Source organism: Saimiri boliviensis, chromosome 2 (genome assembly GCF_048565385.1).
Source record: "Saimiri boliviensis isolate mSaiBol1 chromosome 2, mSaiBol1.pri, whole genome shotgun sequence".
NCBI lineage: Eukaryota > Metazoa > Chordata > Mammalia > Primates > Cebidae > Saimiri > Saimiri boliviensis.
The window spans coordinates 7,144,573-7,161,785 of record NC_133450.1 but is presented as its reverse complement, the minus strand read 5'-3'; the positions used below and the strand labels follow the sequence as shown (position 1 = coordinate 7,161,785).

Sequence of the window (17,213 nt, the reverse complement as noted above, 5' to 3'; positions counted from 1 at the left end):
TCAGTTGAAAGCTGAGGTTAGTGATTAACTACACTTACTGTGTTTTCGATCAGATTAAACACTCTTGGTGCCAGGTGCTAGGTTGAGAAGGGGAAGCTTAGTAAAGACAGGAGAAATAAAGGTAATTTTTTTCTAAGTAGTTAGAAACCCAGAAATTAGACAGTCATCAAAGATTTGTCTGAAGTATCCTGTATACTTTTATGTTTTCTTGAACAAAGTGTACTGAAAATAATTTGACCGTTTCCGGTCTCCAGCTTCAACAACTGTAAAATAAAGGATACTTAATCTATAGAATTGGAGAATTAAATGGGGATCATAGCTACCTCCCAGCCTAATGCCTGACATAATAAATATCAAAACTCTACTCTTTCTTAATGACCTGGTTTGTTGGGATTTGCTTGGGAATTATGCTTAGGAACATGAATTATCACCCTCGGAGACTTGTAAATTATCTGTGACTGCTTATCCCAACACAGAATGGTGCTAGGTGGCAGTGCCGCTGTAATGGTAACTACAGTTTTTACTGATTTCTTCTTGCCACTTTTTGCTGGTAGTTACAGCCTTTATGTTATCTTCTTCTAATCCTTTTTATTAGGGGAAGAAAATGAAACACCCCTGGTAGAAATTATTAGAAAATGAACAAGTTCTGTGCACAAGCTGGAAGACACTCCAGTGGAGATGACCACCAGCCGAATGGTGGTTACAGCAGCTCGGGGGTTGGTGCTTTCAGTGCCAAGATTGAGGCTGGTTCCAGCAAGCTGAGGTTAACAGCAGTCAGAATGCCTCAGTTCAGTATGGTGTCACTATCCTTCTTGCCAGCTCAGCTCCTGTGGCTGGGAGAAAGGGGAGAGGAAGGACGTAAAAATCAGAGATTTAAGTTACATCCAGGGTCAGATGTAACTTTAGTGACGCTTCATCTAGGAGGCCAACCAGTGGTTTTGGGGCTGTGAGTTTTTATGACACACCACTTATTTGCAGTTAAATATGGCATGCCCATGTATTTACAAAGCCCAATCGTTCATTCCCCAGCACAAAGATGCTAAGATGTGCATCTATTTGAAATGGTATCAGCTGACATGTCAGTGATTGGATATCTCCTCATCCAGTTTGCCTTGATTACAGAATCTCACCCTGAAGAGACGTATCCCTTTGAATTAAGGAAGTGTTTGTTCTCTTTCACTCCTGTGGTCACCAGGTAGACATGCATTGACGCCTATGTGCCAAGCCCCTGAAAAAATCTTTGCCTTTGCCTTCAGGAACCTTACAGTCTAGTTGAAGCGATTATTACATGAGAAATCTGTGTTGTGGATGAGGAAAGGGGTCTAGAAGGTGAAGTGCAGGGGCTTAGAGAGAAATGAATTGGGAAGCCCGGACATTGAAGGGGATAGGGGCAGGGATGCTAACTTAGATTTTGAGTCAGAATGCCTCTCTGGAAGAATGTGCTTCTATCTGAGACCTGAAGAATGAGTAGTCCTTGGCCAGGCAAAAGAAGGGATGAGTTTAGAGCCATAGGAAAAAATGAGTGAACATTTGAGGCAGGAGAGAGCTAGGAGCTAGAGGGAGACCAGAGGGTGATAGGAAGGGGGTGGGGAGTGTGGGATGAGGCCAAATCATGCTGGGCTTCTGGGTCTGGCTAAGGACTTCTTAGGGGTTCTTCATTCATCCTACAGGCAATAGGAAACCCGTGAAGTAATAAAGGAATGACCTGTTTCTGCTTTTGTTTTAAAATATCACTCTATTCAAGATGTGAAAATTGTGTTGGAAAGAGACAAGATAGAAGCCCAGAGATCAGTTAGGAGGCTACTGAAAAAGTCCTGGGAGGTGCGATGCCTTGAACTTGTGGCTGCGTGAAAATGGACAGAAGTGGATGAATTCAAGATACATTTCAAAAACAGTCGGCAAGACTCTTCTACTGCATTGTGGTTAGGAGTCTCGGCTGTGGAGTCAGATGTCCTGGGTTTGAATCCATGCTTTACTACAGACTTGTTCATGTAATCATGAAAAAAGTCACTTTTTCCAAGCCTTGACTCACCCATCTGCTTGGTATATTATTTAAATGAGATGATACATTTATGGTCTCTTAATACACTTCTAGTAGCACTCATTAAATGTTATTCTTTTCTTTTGTTAAAATGCAAGGAGAGGTAACACTTCAATCCAGTTATCACTTTATTAGCTCTTTGTTCTGAGGTGGTTTCTCCAATATTTTCCAGCTGCCAAGGAAGAAAGGCAAAAACTGGGCAGAAGACAGCTGAACGCTGGATAGAGGGAGACCAGGGCTGCCTTAGAACCCCTTGTGAACTTAAAAACCGTCAATATGTCCCCTCTTCATGTTCCTCCTCTCTAACTCACTCATAACCCCAGTCTTAAGCTTTTACTGCAAGGTCAGTGTTTCCAGTTTTTTCCAGTACTTTCTCCAAGGCCTCAGAAATTTATGTTAAGTCCTGCACCCTAAAATACAGATCCAAGCCATGCTGAGGAGTAAGTAAGGTTATACTGTTGGGTTGATCTGCCATGTTTTGCAGTGGTGTTCACGGGAACCTTTGGTGCTTATTCTATAGCGTTGACCTCAAGGGAGTGAGGCAGGAAGAGAAACATGACTCAGGAGGGTAGCAGCCGTCAGCAGTGCCAACACTAAACTCTTAGCACTGACTGAAACCCCAAAGGGTGGAATTATTTAACATAGAATTTATCTTACCACTTGTTAAACTCTTTCACCAGAGTGTTTCGTGCTGGGAGTTTATAATATAGATGTTTGACAAATCTCTTAACACATACCAAGCCATTTTCTTTCTTTTTCAGAAAGTAATAATCATCTCTGTTCTATTCAAAGCAAGAAATTAACTATATTTAAGTAAAATTAAGATCAGAGAAGGAGTGTATTGAAGACCCTTGGAAGGAAACCAGTGAGTTGGTTGGCTCTCTGTCATTTCCCCATTGGTAATATTTTCTCAGCTCCACTGGTGGGAGTTGTAAAGTTTTCCATTTAGACACAGAATGAAAACCTTTGGTCATGGAAAGAAAACCAGTCCTTCTGAGATACTCACTTGCCACGTGTGTGCCTTCTGAGATGTGAGCTGTATTTGCTGAGCATTTTAGTCTTTCCTGGGTTTCTGGGATCAGGTGCCTGCAGTTTGATGAAATAACCTCTAGATGGAGCTTTTGCATCTTTTGGCTGAGCTGGGTTGCCAGTGAGGCAAATCCCTGGTAATTTGAGCAGGATCAAAATAATCTTTGTTACTCCTTCTTATTACATGTAAGTGTTGTGTGTTTGTGGTGGGAATGCTAGAAAACATTGATTAACAAATAGAAGAAAGTAAAAATTACCGCGCGGAGATAACCAGCATTACCATGGTGGCAAATAGCCTTCTGATCACTTTTTGTGTGTAATGAAGATGGTTTCATCCTTGAAACCCTCGTTTGCAACCTTTTTTCACTTAGTAAATTGTCACATCCGTAAAGCAAACACCATTCACTGTCACTAAATATGACAACACCTCAGTTTTATAATTAAATAGTATTCCAAAACAAGACGTATGTAATTCAGACTCTGTGATTAAACATTTACATTCAGATTTTTCACCATTATGAACAAAATCAAGATGAAACCTCTTTTTTAGACAAATGTTGGCTCATGTCCATGATTCTTAGACATGGAACTGGTGTTAGTTCAAAATGTATGCATTATGAAGTCTGCTGATAATGCCTGCTTAGAGCAGGTCTCCCACCTGAGCAGTAGGGGAAAATTTAAGCACAGGAGTTCTTAAAGATGGAAGAGCAAGGCAGATGAGGGAAGGTTGTGAGAACTCAACCTGCCCTTGCTGGCTTTGAAGATGAAGGGAAGGCCTACTGGTCAGGTGGGAGACCTGCTCTAGGCAGGCAATATCACCAGGGTTAGTAACGCATACATTTTGAACTAAACCCCAGCATCATTAGAGATTATTAGAAATCCAAAGTTTCAGGCCCCATCCCAGATCTACTGATTTACTATCATGTTAAGATGCGAGGTGATGACCAGGCACAGTGGCTTACGCCTGTAATCCCAGCACTTTGGGAGACTGAGGCAGGTGGATCACAAGGTTAGGAGATCAAGGCCATCCTGGCCAACATGGTGAAACCCCGTCTCTTCTAAAGATACAAAAATTAGCTGGACATGGTGGTGCGTGCCTATAATCCCAGCTACTTGAGAGGCTGAGACAGGAGAATCGCTTGAAACCCGGGAGTTGGAGGTTCAGTGAGCTGAGATTGTGCAGTTTGGCAAGAGAGCAAGACTCCATCTCAAAAAAAAAAAAAAAAAAAAAAAAGCAGGTGATTTGTGTACACTTTCAGAGATAGGGTCTCAGTCTCTTGCCCAGGCTGGAATACATCAGTGTGATCCCAGCTCACCACAGCCTCCTGAATACTGGGAGCTACAGTGCATACAACACGCTTGGCTAACTTTTCAATTTTTTTGTAGAGACAGTCTCACTATGTAGCTGGTCTTGAACTCCTGGGCTCAAGAGATCCTTCCTCCTCAGGCTCCCAAATTGCTGGAATTATAGTCACGAGCCACAGCACCCAGCCAAAGCCCAACTCTTAAAGTACCTGTGTCCATTTGCAATCTCAACCCTGTGTCAGACTACCTGTTTCCCTAGATTCTTGCCAGTAATGGGCATTTATCCTTCATAAAAATTATTTTCCAGGTTAATGTAGCAACATGTTATTTGCTTTTGTGTATCTTTGGTTACTATTAATGTTAAATTGTTTTTCATATCATACTCTCAGTTGCATTTGTATATCTTCATTTGCAAACTGCCTCTTCATAGTCATTCCCATTTTTATCATTTCACCGTTTGTCCAAATGAGAATAATTTTTGTTTTCTTGCTATATTTATTTTTCTGCTCATTATAAAAACAATTAGAAACGAACAAAATAAAAAAGAATGTGATACATTTTATGTTTGCTTGAAATAAAATTGATATTTTATGGCCTATATTTTTAAAACGGCTTATTGAGATATAATTTATGGCCAGACACAGTGGTTTATGCCTGTAATCCCAACACTTTGGGAGGCCAAGGCAGGCAGATCACTTGAGGTCAGGAGTTCGAGACCAGCCTGGCCAATGTGGCAAAACCTCCTCTCTACTAAAAATACAAAAATTAGCCAGGTGTGGTGGTGGGTGCGGGGTGGGGGTGGGTGCATGGAATCCCAGCTGCTCAGGAGGCTGAGACATGAGAATCACTTGAACCAAGGAGGCAGGGGTTGCAGTGAGCCAAGATTATGCCCTGCACTCCAACCTGGGTGACAGAGCAAGACTCTAACTTAAAAAAAAAAAAAAAAAAAAAAAAAGACACAATTGATATACCCTCCAATTCACTGATTTCGTTTTTCAGCATATTCACAGCGTTGTGTAACATTTCATCACTCCCAAAAGCAATCCTATACCCATTAGCAGTCACTCCCCATTTCCACTCACCATCCTCAGGCCTATGAAACAATTAATCTACTTTCTGTCTCTGTAAATTTGCCTATTTTGGACCTTTCATTTAGTGGAATCACTCAACAAATGATCTTTCAAGACTAGCTTTCTTCACTTAGGATATCTTTTCGGCCATCCGCGATGGCTCACACCTGTAATCCGAGCACTTTGGGAGGCCAAGGTGGGTGGATCACCTGAGGTCAGGAGTTTGGGACCAGCCTGTCCAAGATGGCAAAACCTCGTCTCTACTAAAAATACAAAAATTAGCTGGGTGTGGTGGCGGGTGCCTGTAATCCCAGCTACTCGGGAGGCTGAGGCCAGAGAATCACTTGAACCTGAGAGGCAGAGGTTGCAGTGAGCCAAGATTGCACCATTGCGCTCCAGCCTGGGTCACAAGAGCAGAACTCTATCTCAAAAAAAAAAAATCTTTTCAAGGATCATCCGTTTTGTAGCATGTAACAATACTTCATTTCTTTGTATCACCAAACTATATTCTGTAATGGGGATATGCCACATTTTATGTATATTCATTAGGTGATAGACATTTGAGTTATGTCCACTTTTGGGGCTATTATGAATAATGTGGACATATGTTATTTCTCTTGGGTACATATGTAAAATTGGACTTACTGGGTCATGTGGTAATACTACATTTAACTTTTTGATAGAGCTGCAGAATTTTCCAACGCAGCTGTACCATTTTACATGGCCACCAGTAGTATATAAGAATTTCAGCTTGTCTACACCCTTGCCAGCATTTGTTATCACCTGTGTATTTGAGTAGTGGTTTTGATTTGCATTTCCCTAATGACTCATGATATTGAGCATCTTTTTCTGTGCTTACTGGCCATTTGTATGTTTTTTCCTGGAGAAATGTCTATTCAAAAGCTTTTGCCCATTTTAATTGAGTTTCCAATTTTTTATTAAGGTGTAAGAGTACAGGATCTGATACAAGTCCGTTATCAGACATGGTTTGTACATTTTTTTTCTCCCATTCTGTAGATTGTCTTTTCACCAACTTGATGGTATCATTAGCAGCACCAGGGCCTTCCATGCTGATAAAGTCCCATTTATTTATTTTTCCTTTGTCACTTGTGCTTTTGGTGTTATACCTATAAAACTATCGCCTAACCCAAAGTCATGAAGTTACTCCTGTATCGTCTTCTAAGGGTTTTAAAATCTTGGCTCTTACAGTCAGGTCTATAGTGTCCTATGGTTTTTATAACAACACAAATTTGGTGGCATCACGTAACAAATTTATTATCTTACAGTTCCAGAGATCAGAAGTCCAAAATAGTTCTAACTAGACTGCCACCAAGGTGTTGGCAAAGCCGTAGTCCCTGTGGAGGCTCTAGGAGAGGATCCCTACTTCTAGCCCTTTCCAACTTCTACAGGCTGCCACATTCCTTGGGTCCCAGCTCCTCTTCATCTTCAAAGCCAGCAATGGCAGGTTGAGTTCTTCTCAGTCTTCCCTCTCCTGCCTAGCCCTTCCACATGTAAGGACCCTTGTGATTAATTGTGCCTACCTTGATAATCTAAAATAATCTCTGTATTTTAAAGTCATCCGATTAGCCATGTGAATTCCATCTGCCACCTTCTTTTCCCTTTGCTATGTGATGTAGCATATTCATAAATTTCAGGGATTAAGATGTGGACATCTTGGTGGAGACATCATTCTGCCTACCACAGATTATGATGTATTTTTTAATGGGCAAGTAAAACTTATATATATGTATGGTGTACCTTATGATGTTTTGGGTTTATGTACACATTGTGACTGGGTAAATCAAGCTAATTCACATGTGTATTACCTCCCACACTTATCATTTATTTATATGTGGAAGAACACTTAAAACCTCTCTGAGTAGTTTTCAAGTATATAATACGTTGTTATTATAGTGACCACGATGTAGAATCTTTGATGTGTTTTGAGTTAATTCGTGTGTGAGTGGGATGAGGTAGGGGTCTATCTTCATTCTTTTGTGTGTAGATATCCACTTATCCTGGCACCGTTTGTTAAAAAGACTATTCTTCCATTATTGGTGTAGCCAACTTTTGTCTTAAAATGTAACATCAAAATGTTATCAATATCAAGCAGTCAATAAACATGTGGGGTGGTCACTCTAAATGATTGTATAGGAGTTCACTTTCCGGGTATACCATAGTATATCCAAGACCTCCTCTATGGTTAGACAGTTAACATTGTTTTTATTCAAGAGTTTTGTGTTTTTAAAAATATATTGTGGACCTGAGCTCCTTCCCACTGGAAATGTTGTCAGTTACCTTTGAAATCATTCACTTCTTTCCACCATCCCGGTTTAAGCGCTTAGCCCTTTTCATCTGGACTACAGCCATAATATTCTAACAGGCCTTCCAGCTTCCATTCTTGCCTCCCCCGAATCCCTTCTCCATACAACAGATGTAGCCTTTGCAAAATGCAAATCTGGTCCTATAACTGCTGCCCTTGCCCTTAAAGTAGATTCTCATTAAGAGAAAGAGAAAGCTCTTCATCATGGCCCCTCCCTTTGTCCTCAGCCCATCTGATGCTGGGCTGGCGTCCTCTTGGTTGACTCTATTCAGCCACACCTCTCCCTCTCAAGTCATCAGGAAGGCCATTCTTGCTCCCCTCACAAGCCAATCTCTGTAATGAGGACAGACCTCCTATATTACCATGTATCTTTCCTTTGTAATTCTTTTCACATTGCAATTTTAAATGTATTTGCTGCATTTCATTAATGTCTGCATCCTGCGCCAGACAATAAGCTCTGTAATGATGAGAATTGTTTTTGCCTATTGCTGTTTTTCCTGGTTCAAGCAGATGATAAGTACTGATATTTTTAGTAAATGGACAAGTGAAATACTGTGTAATCAGCCTTTTTTTTTTTTTTTTTTTTCTTTTTGAGACAGAGTCTTGCTCTGTTGCCCAGGCTGGAGTGCAATCACAATCACGTGTTCTTGGCTCACTGCAGCTGCCTCCTAGGTTGAAGTCATTTTCACACTTCACCCTCCCAAGTAGCTGGATTTACAGGCATATGCCATCATGCCTGGATAATTTTTGTATTTTTAGTAGAGATGGGGTTTCACCATGCTGGCCAGGCTGGTCTTGAACTCCTGACCTCAAGTGATTCACCTACCTCGGCCTCCCAAAGTACTGGGATTACAGGCGTGAGCTACTGCACCTGGCCTATTTGGCTTTTACTTCTGTTTATGGTATTTTGAACTTAGAGAATTTTAAAATATGTATGCAAATATATAAATATTTTCTTTTGTGATTTCTGTCTTCATTTTAGCTCTGCTTAAAAATCCTTCCCCACACCAAGAATATAGAAATATTAACCCATTTCCTTTTACTGTTTTTATACTTCTGTTGGTTGCACAAAACCTTTAATCCACCACAATTTATTTTGTCATTGATATAAATTGAGAAATAACTTTACTCCTCAAGTCGCTGGCCACATTCCCAACCCTTTGCTTTCCTTTCCTTTCCTTGATGATTTGAAGTGACTTATTGATTGCACATGAAATCCCTCTACATGTTTAGTCAGGTAAATGATCTGCCTCTTCTATCAGTGGTTGTTTATGCCACCGTTTTCATTATTACGGCTTCATGCTATGTTTTAGTGTCTGACAGTGACCTTTTGTAAGAAAATAAGATTTTATAAAATAATACTTTAAGTTTATGCAGTTTGAATTAAGGTTTACTAGACAGACGATTAGTGCTTAAAGCAGTAGTTCCCAAGCCAGCAGGCATCCACAGGGCTTGTTATAACACAAATCGGTGGGCTTAACCTGCAGAGTTCCTAATTCATAAGTCCAATATTTACATTTTAAAACAAGTTCCCTGATGATGCTGATCCAGGGACCACAGTTGAGAACCTCTCCTTAGAATAAATACTTGAAACAAAAATATGGTCACCGTGAGAATGGTTCCAATGTACTATCTGAACTAGTTCCCCCATGTACTCTTAAGAGTTAGGACAGGCCTGTAGGGTATTTTTGTTTGTTTTGTTTTGTTTTGTTTTGTTTTGTTTTGTTTTGTTTTGTTTTTAAAGCATCTCACTGTGTCTGTGGCCCTACTCTTGGCCTGACTTCAAATCCCTGAACCCAGTTGAGCCAAGTAACATAACCCTCCTTTCAGTGAATGTGCAAGGTGCTCAGCCTAACTGCGTGGCTGCCCTGATATTTACAGGTGCTGATCCACCCAGCCTTTGGCCCCTTTCAGACAGAAATCAGAGAAGGGTAAGGATGCAGTGACTTCCTTTGTTGTAGATTCTCATGATTGTCCTTATCTTTAAAGAGAAGAGACGGTAATCACGAGAAATGCAGCAGAGAACTCTTTGCTTTCCTCATTTCCCACCTCTGTGACTATTTAATGGCTTCTTGGTTCATACAAAGGGAGAGTTAATTACTACCACCTGCTTCTGCTTCTCCTTTCCTGCATGGCCAGCTCCCTGACTGATAGCCAGCTGCTTTCTTGACAAGAGACTTTTTTCCTCCTATTCCACACAACGTCAGCATATGTAAAGAAAGAACATAGTTTGAACAGTTTAGCCATACAATATGGACCTCTGTGGAGAAGCCTGCGTCTTCCTTCTTCCTTCATAAAGGAATACACATTCTTGGCAGGAAGTAAAATAGCCTTAGAGGTGACATCTGCTATGGTTTACTCTTCTTTATTAGTAAGACATAGTGCGAAATTGTATTTTACGTGAAATGTGTGGTTTTAGGCGTCATACGTTCGTGTTTTTTGATACTCTCATTTTACCACTAACATTTTCTCTTTTTAGGTTACCCAAAAGTGAGGTTAAAATTGTTTGAATTTCTTTGAGGAATATACCTTCTGGGAGTTTCTCCTCTATGTTTTTCGTTTTCTGGTATCTAAGATGAACCATTAGAAGATCTCCCATCGAAAGCAGGTTAGAGTTTCCTGTAAAATACTCCTTTGCATCCATTCTCTTTTTTGGCATTCACTGAATCAGGCTATTTGTGTGCTGACTCTTGGAGCCACAGAGGAAAGATGCATCTCTTGTTATGGAGTGCTCACTCTGTATTGTGGGAGACAATACATGGATTAACAATTACAACACATCATGATTATTAGACTGGAGATAATCAGAGGATACCTGGGGATGGAGGCCAGGGCATTGCCCTCAGCTTAACAGGGAGCCTGATGAAATGTAACTCCTAGAAAATGTGACATTTAAGTGAATCACTGGGACCAAGGAAGACGTGTGTGTGTTCATTTCTATTCTTAACTATCATTTCTATCATTCATCTTACTTTTTTTTTTTTTTTTTAGGCAAGTCTCTCTCTATCACCCAGGCTGGAGTGCAGTGGTGGGATCTTGGCTCACTGCAACTTCCACCTCCTGGTTTCAAGGGTTTCAAGTGATTCTCTTGCCTCAGCCTCTCAAGTAGCTAGGATTGCTACTACTAGGCACATACCACCATGTCCAGTTAATTTTTGTATTTTTAGTAGAGTTGGGTTTCACCATGTTGGCCAGGCTGGTCTCAAACTCCATACCTCAAGTGATCTGCCCGCCTCAGCCTCTCAAAGTACTGAGATTACAGGCATGAGCCACTGCACCCGGCCTCATTTTATTTACTTTTTGAATAGCAATACATTCACATGTTTGACATTTCAATAAGTGTGAAAGCGGATATAGAAATGCTGTCCACCAGTGTGGCTATTTTTCTAGTAGCCGCATTTTAAAAAGTAAAATGAAACAAATGAAATTAATATTAATACTATATTTAACCCAACATATTTAAAATATTATTTCAACATCAAATCAACATAAATATATATGAACGAGATATTTTACATTCTTTTGCTGATACCAAGTTTTTAAATTGTACAAAGTACATTTTACACTTACAGCATATTACAATTTGGAATAGCCACATTTCCATTGCTCAGTATTTGTGCATGGCTAAGTGGCTGCAGTGTGAGACAGCACAGATATATAATAATAAGTGTTTCTCTCATTTCTGTCCTGAAACTACTCAGTTTCCCTCCCTAGAGGTAGCCATTGTTGGTAGCCTCAAGTGTGTTTTTCCACAGATAGCACATAGACAAGCAATTACAAACATGTGTACGCAAATAATAGGACAGTAATCACACCTCTGTGCATCTTTTTTCACTTAATAAATCTTGGATATGTTTCATATCGTTGCATAGGAAGCAACCTCAATTCATTCTTTCTTCTTTTTTTTTTTTTTTTTTTTTGTTGTTGTTGTTGTTGTTGTTGTTGCTCCAGGATACCTCATTTTATGGATGTCACAATTATTCAGTTAGTCCCTATTGATGGACCTTTAGGTGCTTTCCAATATTTGGTGCTTATGCACAATTTGGGATACATTTTTAGAAGCAAAGAGCAACAGAATCTAGCTCAGTGATGTTAGGGGAATGACTAGAGAAAGAGACTACGAGGCAAGAAGGCATTGAGCACAAGGACAAATGGTAGTTGGGATAATTTCTTGTGGCTTAAGATGGCTGGAGAATAAAGTGTGTGTGAACAAAAGATGGGGAATTGGCTGGAAGGGCAGGAAAAGAACATATTGCAAACAGTCTTGTAATTGTCATATGAAGGGATTTGGACTTCATCCCAAAGGAGAGCCATCAAAAGATTTTAAACAGAGGAGTATAAATAAATTGTTTCAATTAATAAATATATGGAAAAGGAGGGACAAATCATCTATACTAATGAATTCTGATTAACTGTAGAAGGCATGAGAGAAACAGAAAATCACTATTAGAACACTACAGTAATAATCGCTGCAGGTAAGATCTGCAGATAAATGTTAAAATTAGCCAAGAAAACAGGATATTTGCATAGCCTCAAAGTATCTCCTTCAAAATATGTATGCATTTGTGATGGTTTTAACATGTCTGAATATTCTTTGATATTCCCCCTCCAGAAAGTAGAGCTTAATTCTATGGGATTTACTGATTCATTTCTAATAAATAGTATTTTTCCTTTTTCATATCCTATCTTTACAGTGGAGAAACCTGGCAGATAACACTTTAACCACATGGTCAAGGTTAACATCATCAGTGATAAGTCATGTTGAAATAGTATACCCCAATGAATGTGATAAGGTCATTTTGCTTCCATAGTATTCTTCATAAAAACCCATTAACCACTATCTAATCATGAAAAACATTAGATCAATCCAAATTGAAGGGTAATCTAAAAAATACCTGACCAGTAATCTTCAAGAGTGTCAAGGTCATGAAAAACAAAGAAAGGCTGAGAAACTGTCACAGACCAGGAGAGACCAAAGAAATGTAATGACTAAATGTAATTGTGGGTCCCTGGAATAGAAAAAGTACGTTTTAGGAAAAAACTGGGGAAATCTGGTCTGTAGTTTAGTTAATATTATTGTATCAATGTTAACATCTTACTTTATATATTTTATATAAATATATATCAGTTATGTAAGATGTTAACATTATAAAGATCTGGATGAAGAGATGCTGTGATACTCTGTGCTGTCTTTGCAACTATTCTGTAAATCAAAAGTTACTTCAAAAGAAAAAGAAAAAAGTCAGGAGAGTGACATGATTGGAATCACATTTTGGAAGATCCCAGTGGTTGCACTAGGAAAGAGGGCTGGAAGGAGAGAAGAACAGAAAAAGAAGGTTGCTGCATAAAGTCATGATGAAATAGTAGAGGGCTGGGTGGGGACAGGGCAGCAGGAATGTGGGGCCATAGACCTGCTGCGGAGCTCTCTAGAAGGAAACCCAATCAGACCCAATGATGGTTTGGATGACAAAGTGAGGGAGTGGGAGGACCCTGTTGTCAGCCCCTGGGGATCATATGGCTAATGATGTCATTTACTGAGATGGAAGAAACAGTAGGAAGAACAGGTTTCAGGGAAACATTAGCTCAGTTTTAGACCTGTTGAATTCAGAGTACATTTGAGGAATGCAAGTATCCATTAGGCAACTGGGTATATTGACCTGCAGGTCAGGAGAGAGACCTGGCTACAGATGGTTGTAGAGAATCGTGGGTGTGTAAAGGGTTGAGACCACTGAAATGATAAGATGGCCCAACAAGGGCAGATAGAGAGGAAACAGGGTCTAGAACATAAGAATTTAGGAGTTAGGTCCAGGGTGTGTCAAGAGTCCAGAGAAATGGTGACAAGGCAATGCTGTCATTAAGAGTTGGGCTCTGGGGCCGGGCGCGGTGCTTCACGCCTGTGTTCCCAGCACTTTGGGAGGCCAAGGCGGGTGGATCATGAGGTCAGGAGATCGAGACCATCCTGGTCAACATGGTGAAACCCCATCTCTACTGAAAATATAAAAAATTAGCTGGGCATGGTGGTGCGTGCCTGTAATCCCAGCTACTCCGGAGGCTGAGGCAGGAGAATTGCCTGAACCCAGGAGGCAGAGGTTGTGGTGAGCCGAGATCGCGCCATTGCACTCCAGCCTGGGTAATGAGCGAAACCCTGTCTCAAAAAAAAAAAAAAAAAAAAAAAAAAGAGTCAGGCTCAGAGCAAAGGCTGTGCCAGGGTCAGAATGCTGACTGTGCCACCTACCATTGTGTGACACGAAGCAAATTATTTAATCTGATAATACTGTTGTCATGGCTACATGAAACTATTTTAAAAGTTGTAATTTTAATAATACTGGGCTCATAGTGCTCAATGAATGTCAGCTAATGAGAGGCACAGGAAATCTAGAGGTATAGCCCTGGAAGCTATGGGAAGAGAGTGGTTCAAAAAGGAAGACATACATTTCACCTCCATTAAGATGTTTGTTATCAAAAAAATGGAAAATAATAAGTGTTGCCAAGGATATAGAGAAATTGAACCTTCGTGCATTGCTAGTGGGAATGTAAAACAGTACCACCACTATGGAAAACAGTTGGGTAGCTTCTCAAAAAGTTAAACAGAGAGTTACCATATGATTCAGTAATTCTGCTCCTAGATATATATCCAAAAGAATTGAAAGCAGGCATTCAAATAGATACTTGGACACCCAGGTTCATAGCAGTATTATACATAACAGCCAAATGGCAGGAACATTCCAAGTGTCTGTAACAGATGGATGAATAAACAAAATGTGGTATATCCATATGATGGAATGTTGTTTAACCTTAGAAAAGAATGAAGTTTTGATACCTGTTACAGCATGGACAAACCTTGGGAATATTATTCTATGTGAAATAAGTCAGACACGAAAGGAAAAATACTGTAGTGTATGATTCCCCTTATATGAAGTACCTAGACTAGGAAAACTCACGGACACAGAGAGTAGCATAGTGGTTACCAGGGGCTTGGAGGGGGGGAAATGGAGAGGTTTAATGAATACAGAGTTTCTGTTTGTGGAAATGGAAAAGTTCTAGAAATGAACAGTGGTGATGGCTGTACAATATTGTGAATGTACTTAATGCCACTCAATTATATACTTAATAAGTTTAATGATAAATTTATGTTGCATATGTTACCACAACGTTAAAAGTAAAGGAGGACATGGCTGCAGAGAAGTAAATAAGTACTAAATGATTATTTTTTGAATTGTGTGACACAGGGGCCATTGGTGACCTTTCCAGAGCCCTTGCAGTAGAGCAGAGAAGTCAAAAGATTGCAGTGGGTTGGCTAGACCAGGAGCTGGCAAACTACTGTCAAATCTGGCCTGCTGCCTGTTTTTCTTTCTTTTTTTTTTTTTTTTTACAAATAAAGTTTTATTGGAACACAGCCACATTTGTTCATGTGTGTGTTATCTGTGGTTGCTTTTGTGCTATAATGGCAGCGTTGAGTAGTTGCTACTGAAACCACATGGTCTGTAAAACCAAAAATATTTACCATCCAGCCCTTTACAGAGCGTTTCCCAACCCCTGACTAGACAACACTCCTGGACTTTCAAGCACTTTGGCTTTCTGAAGTAATGCCTGCATTTCTCATGAGATTACTCAGTAGATAACTTTGCCGCTTCAATTAGGTAGCAGAACAGACCCCAAGATCAACAGTAACAGTGACTACGAAGGAGGAAGAAGAAAAATTCATTCTTTTCTTTCTTTAACTGGAGATATTATATTATCCTCACTATCGGTTGTTTTTTTTTTTTTTTTTTTTTTTCATCTTATAGACCTGGAAAAAAGGAATGAAAGTTCTTTCCCCCTAGTCCCCCGACTGGTTCATGGTCATGTGACTGGTGATAAAAAACTTTGAGATGGCTGCAAACTGCAGTTAGGTTTAAAGTTTCCTCATTAATGCAAGAAAATGCTCATAACCTGAGGCTTTTCAAGTGTTTATTAATTTACTTTCTGGGGCTGGCTGTTGATGTTTATTTCAGATCAAAGAGAAAGCCTGTGTCTTTACTCTGTGCCAGGAACTATGCTACATTTTGTGCCTAGGTGAGCTCATTGGTAGTCGTCATAAGCATTGGATGGCATTTTTCTGTTTCACAGAAGGGGAGACTAGGGCTCACCAGAGTTAAATACCCATACATGCACAAAGAGTTTGAAGCACAACTGGAGTTTAACACACACCTGCCTAATTCCAGGACCTCAGGCTGTTTCCACTACACCATGCAGTCATCCTAACCTCTGTGGTCACCAAAAGCCTCAGAACACTGCCTTGAACCCATTCTAGGCAGAATACAATACTAATCTGTTTTAAACCTTGACCCCTGCTATTTCAGCATAACAGGTAACCATGTAAGGTGTATCTCAAGTGCAAAGTAGGCTTTAGGAAGACCCTTTTCCCAGCCTGCTCTCCACACTCCCAAGCCCCACTTTGTCGGTCAGTTTGAGTTTACTCAAAGGTAGCTCTTATTTCTTTTAAAACCATCCTGCATTTCAGTGCACTCTGGCAGCACTATGTAACACTTGGGATTCACTTGTTCCCATCTTGCTGCCTATTTTCACATTGTCAGCAATAATTCCTCAAGCTCCTGGTTAGGCATAGTGATCTAGGTATGCAGCAAGAGGGGGCTATACTGTCTTCCACAGTTCCCATCCATTTGTGTCTATACAATTGGTACACAAACACACATCACCCTGTGACTTCTTTCCCCATTGAGGCTGCCCTTGATAATGCAGCCTTTAACTACCTAGATTTCTGCAACCATCAAATCAGATCTAAAAGGGAACTCAGAGGTCATTCACCCAACGTTTGATTGTACCAGTGAGAAAAATAAACGGCAGCCCAGAGAGTGCTGCCAACTTGTCCAGGCAAACACAGCTGGTCAGCCCCAGATCTGCACTAGGAAGGCCCTAGCTCTCCCGGTTCCTAGCCTGGAGCTCATCCTGCTGCAGTTCACTGCCTCCTCCCTGCCTCAGTGGATGAGGGTAGGGGCTGTCCCCCTGCATGTGGAGTGCTTACCTTGGAACCCTTTTCGTGAATGAGACCAGATGCAGAACTCCACATTGATCATTTCTGTCCCTCCCCTTTCTGCTTTCTGTTAAAGGCAGCCCCCCAGCTCCCAGCTGGCTCCTGTCCCCTCCCCCAGCCGGGAGAAGTTATTACATGAAGAGATCAGCTTACCAGTTTTCTTCAGAGCAGAGGCTGAGCTCGAAGCGCCGGGTAGTACAGTGAGGGGAGAGCCGAGGGAACCAGCGCGGTGCCTAGCGGAACTCCAGGGCTGGAATCCCGAGACACAAGTGCATCTGCTAGCTGTTAGCACTTGGCAGACGGAGTTCTCCTCTAGGGTAGTTCTAACTTTGGGTAATAATGTTTGTCAGCTACCTGATATTAACATTGCTCCACGTTCAAACAGCAGTGTTAGCAAGACCTGGGGGAGAG

The 17,213-nt window shown here is 40.7% G+C and overlaps 1 protein-coding gene across 2 annotated transcripts in view; it reads left to right on the top strand.

Moving 5' to 3' along the window:
- The window catches only part of THSD4 (thrombospondin type 1 domain containing 4), a 669,073-nt gene that overhangs the window by 410,966 nt on the left and 240,894 nt on the right, over nt 1-17,213 (top strand). Inside the window, exon 1 of one of the 2 annotated variants that reach the window (XM_010340286.3) lies at nt 1-17,213. This exon is cut by the window's left edge and continues 12,800 nt beyond it. The exons of the other annotated variant lie outside the window; for it this stretch is intronic. Coding sequence (XP_010338588.2) covers nt 17,142-17,213 — 72 coding nt within the window. The 5' untranslated portion in view covers nt 1-17,141. 2 annotated transcript variants of the gene reach the window in all.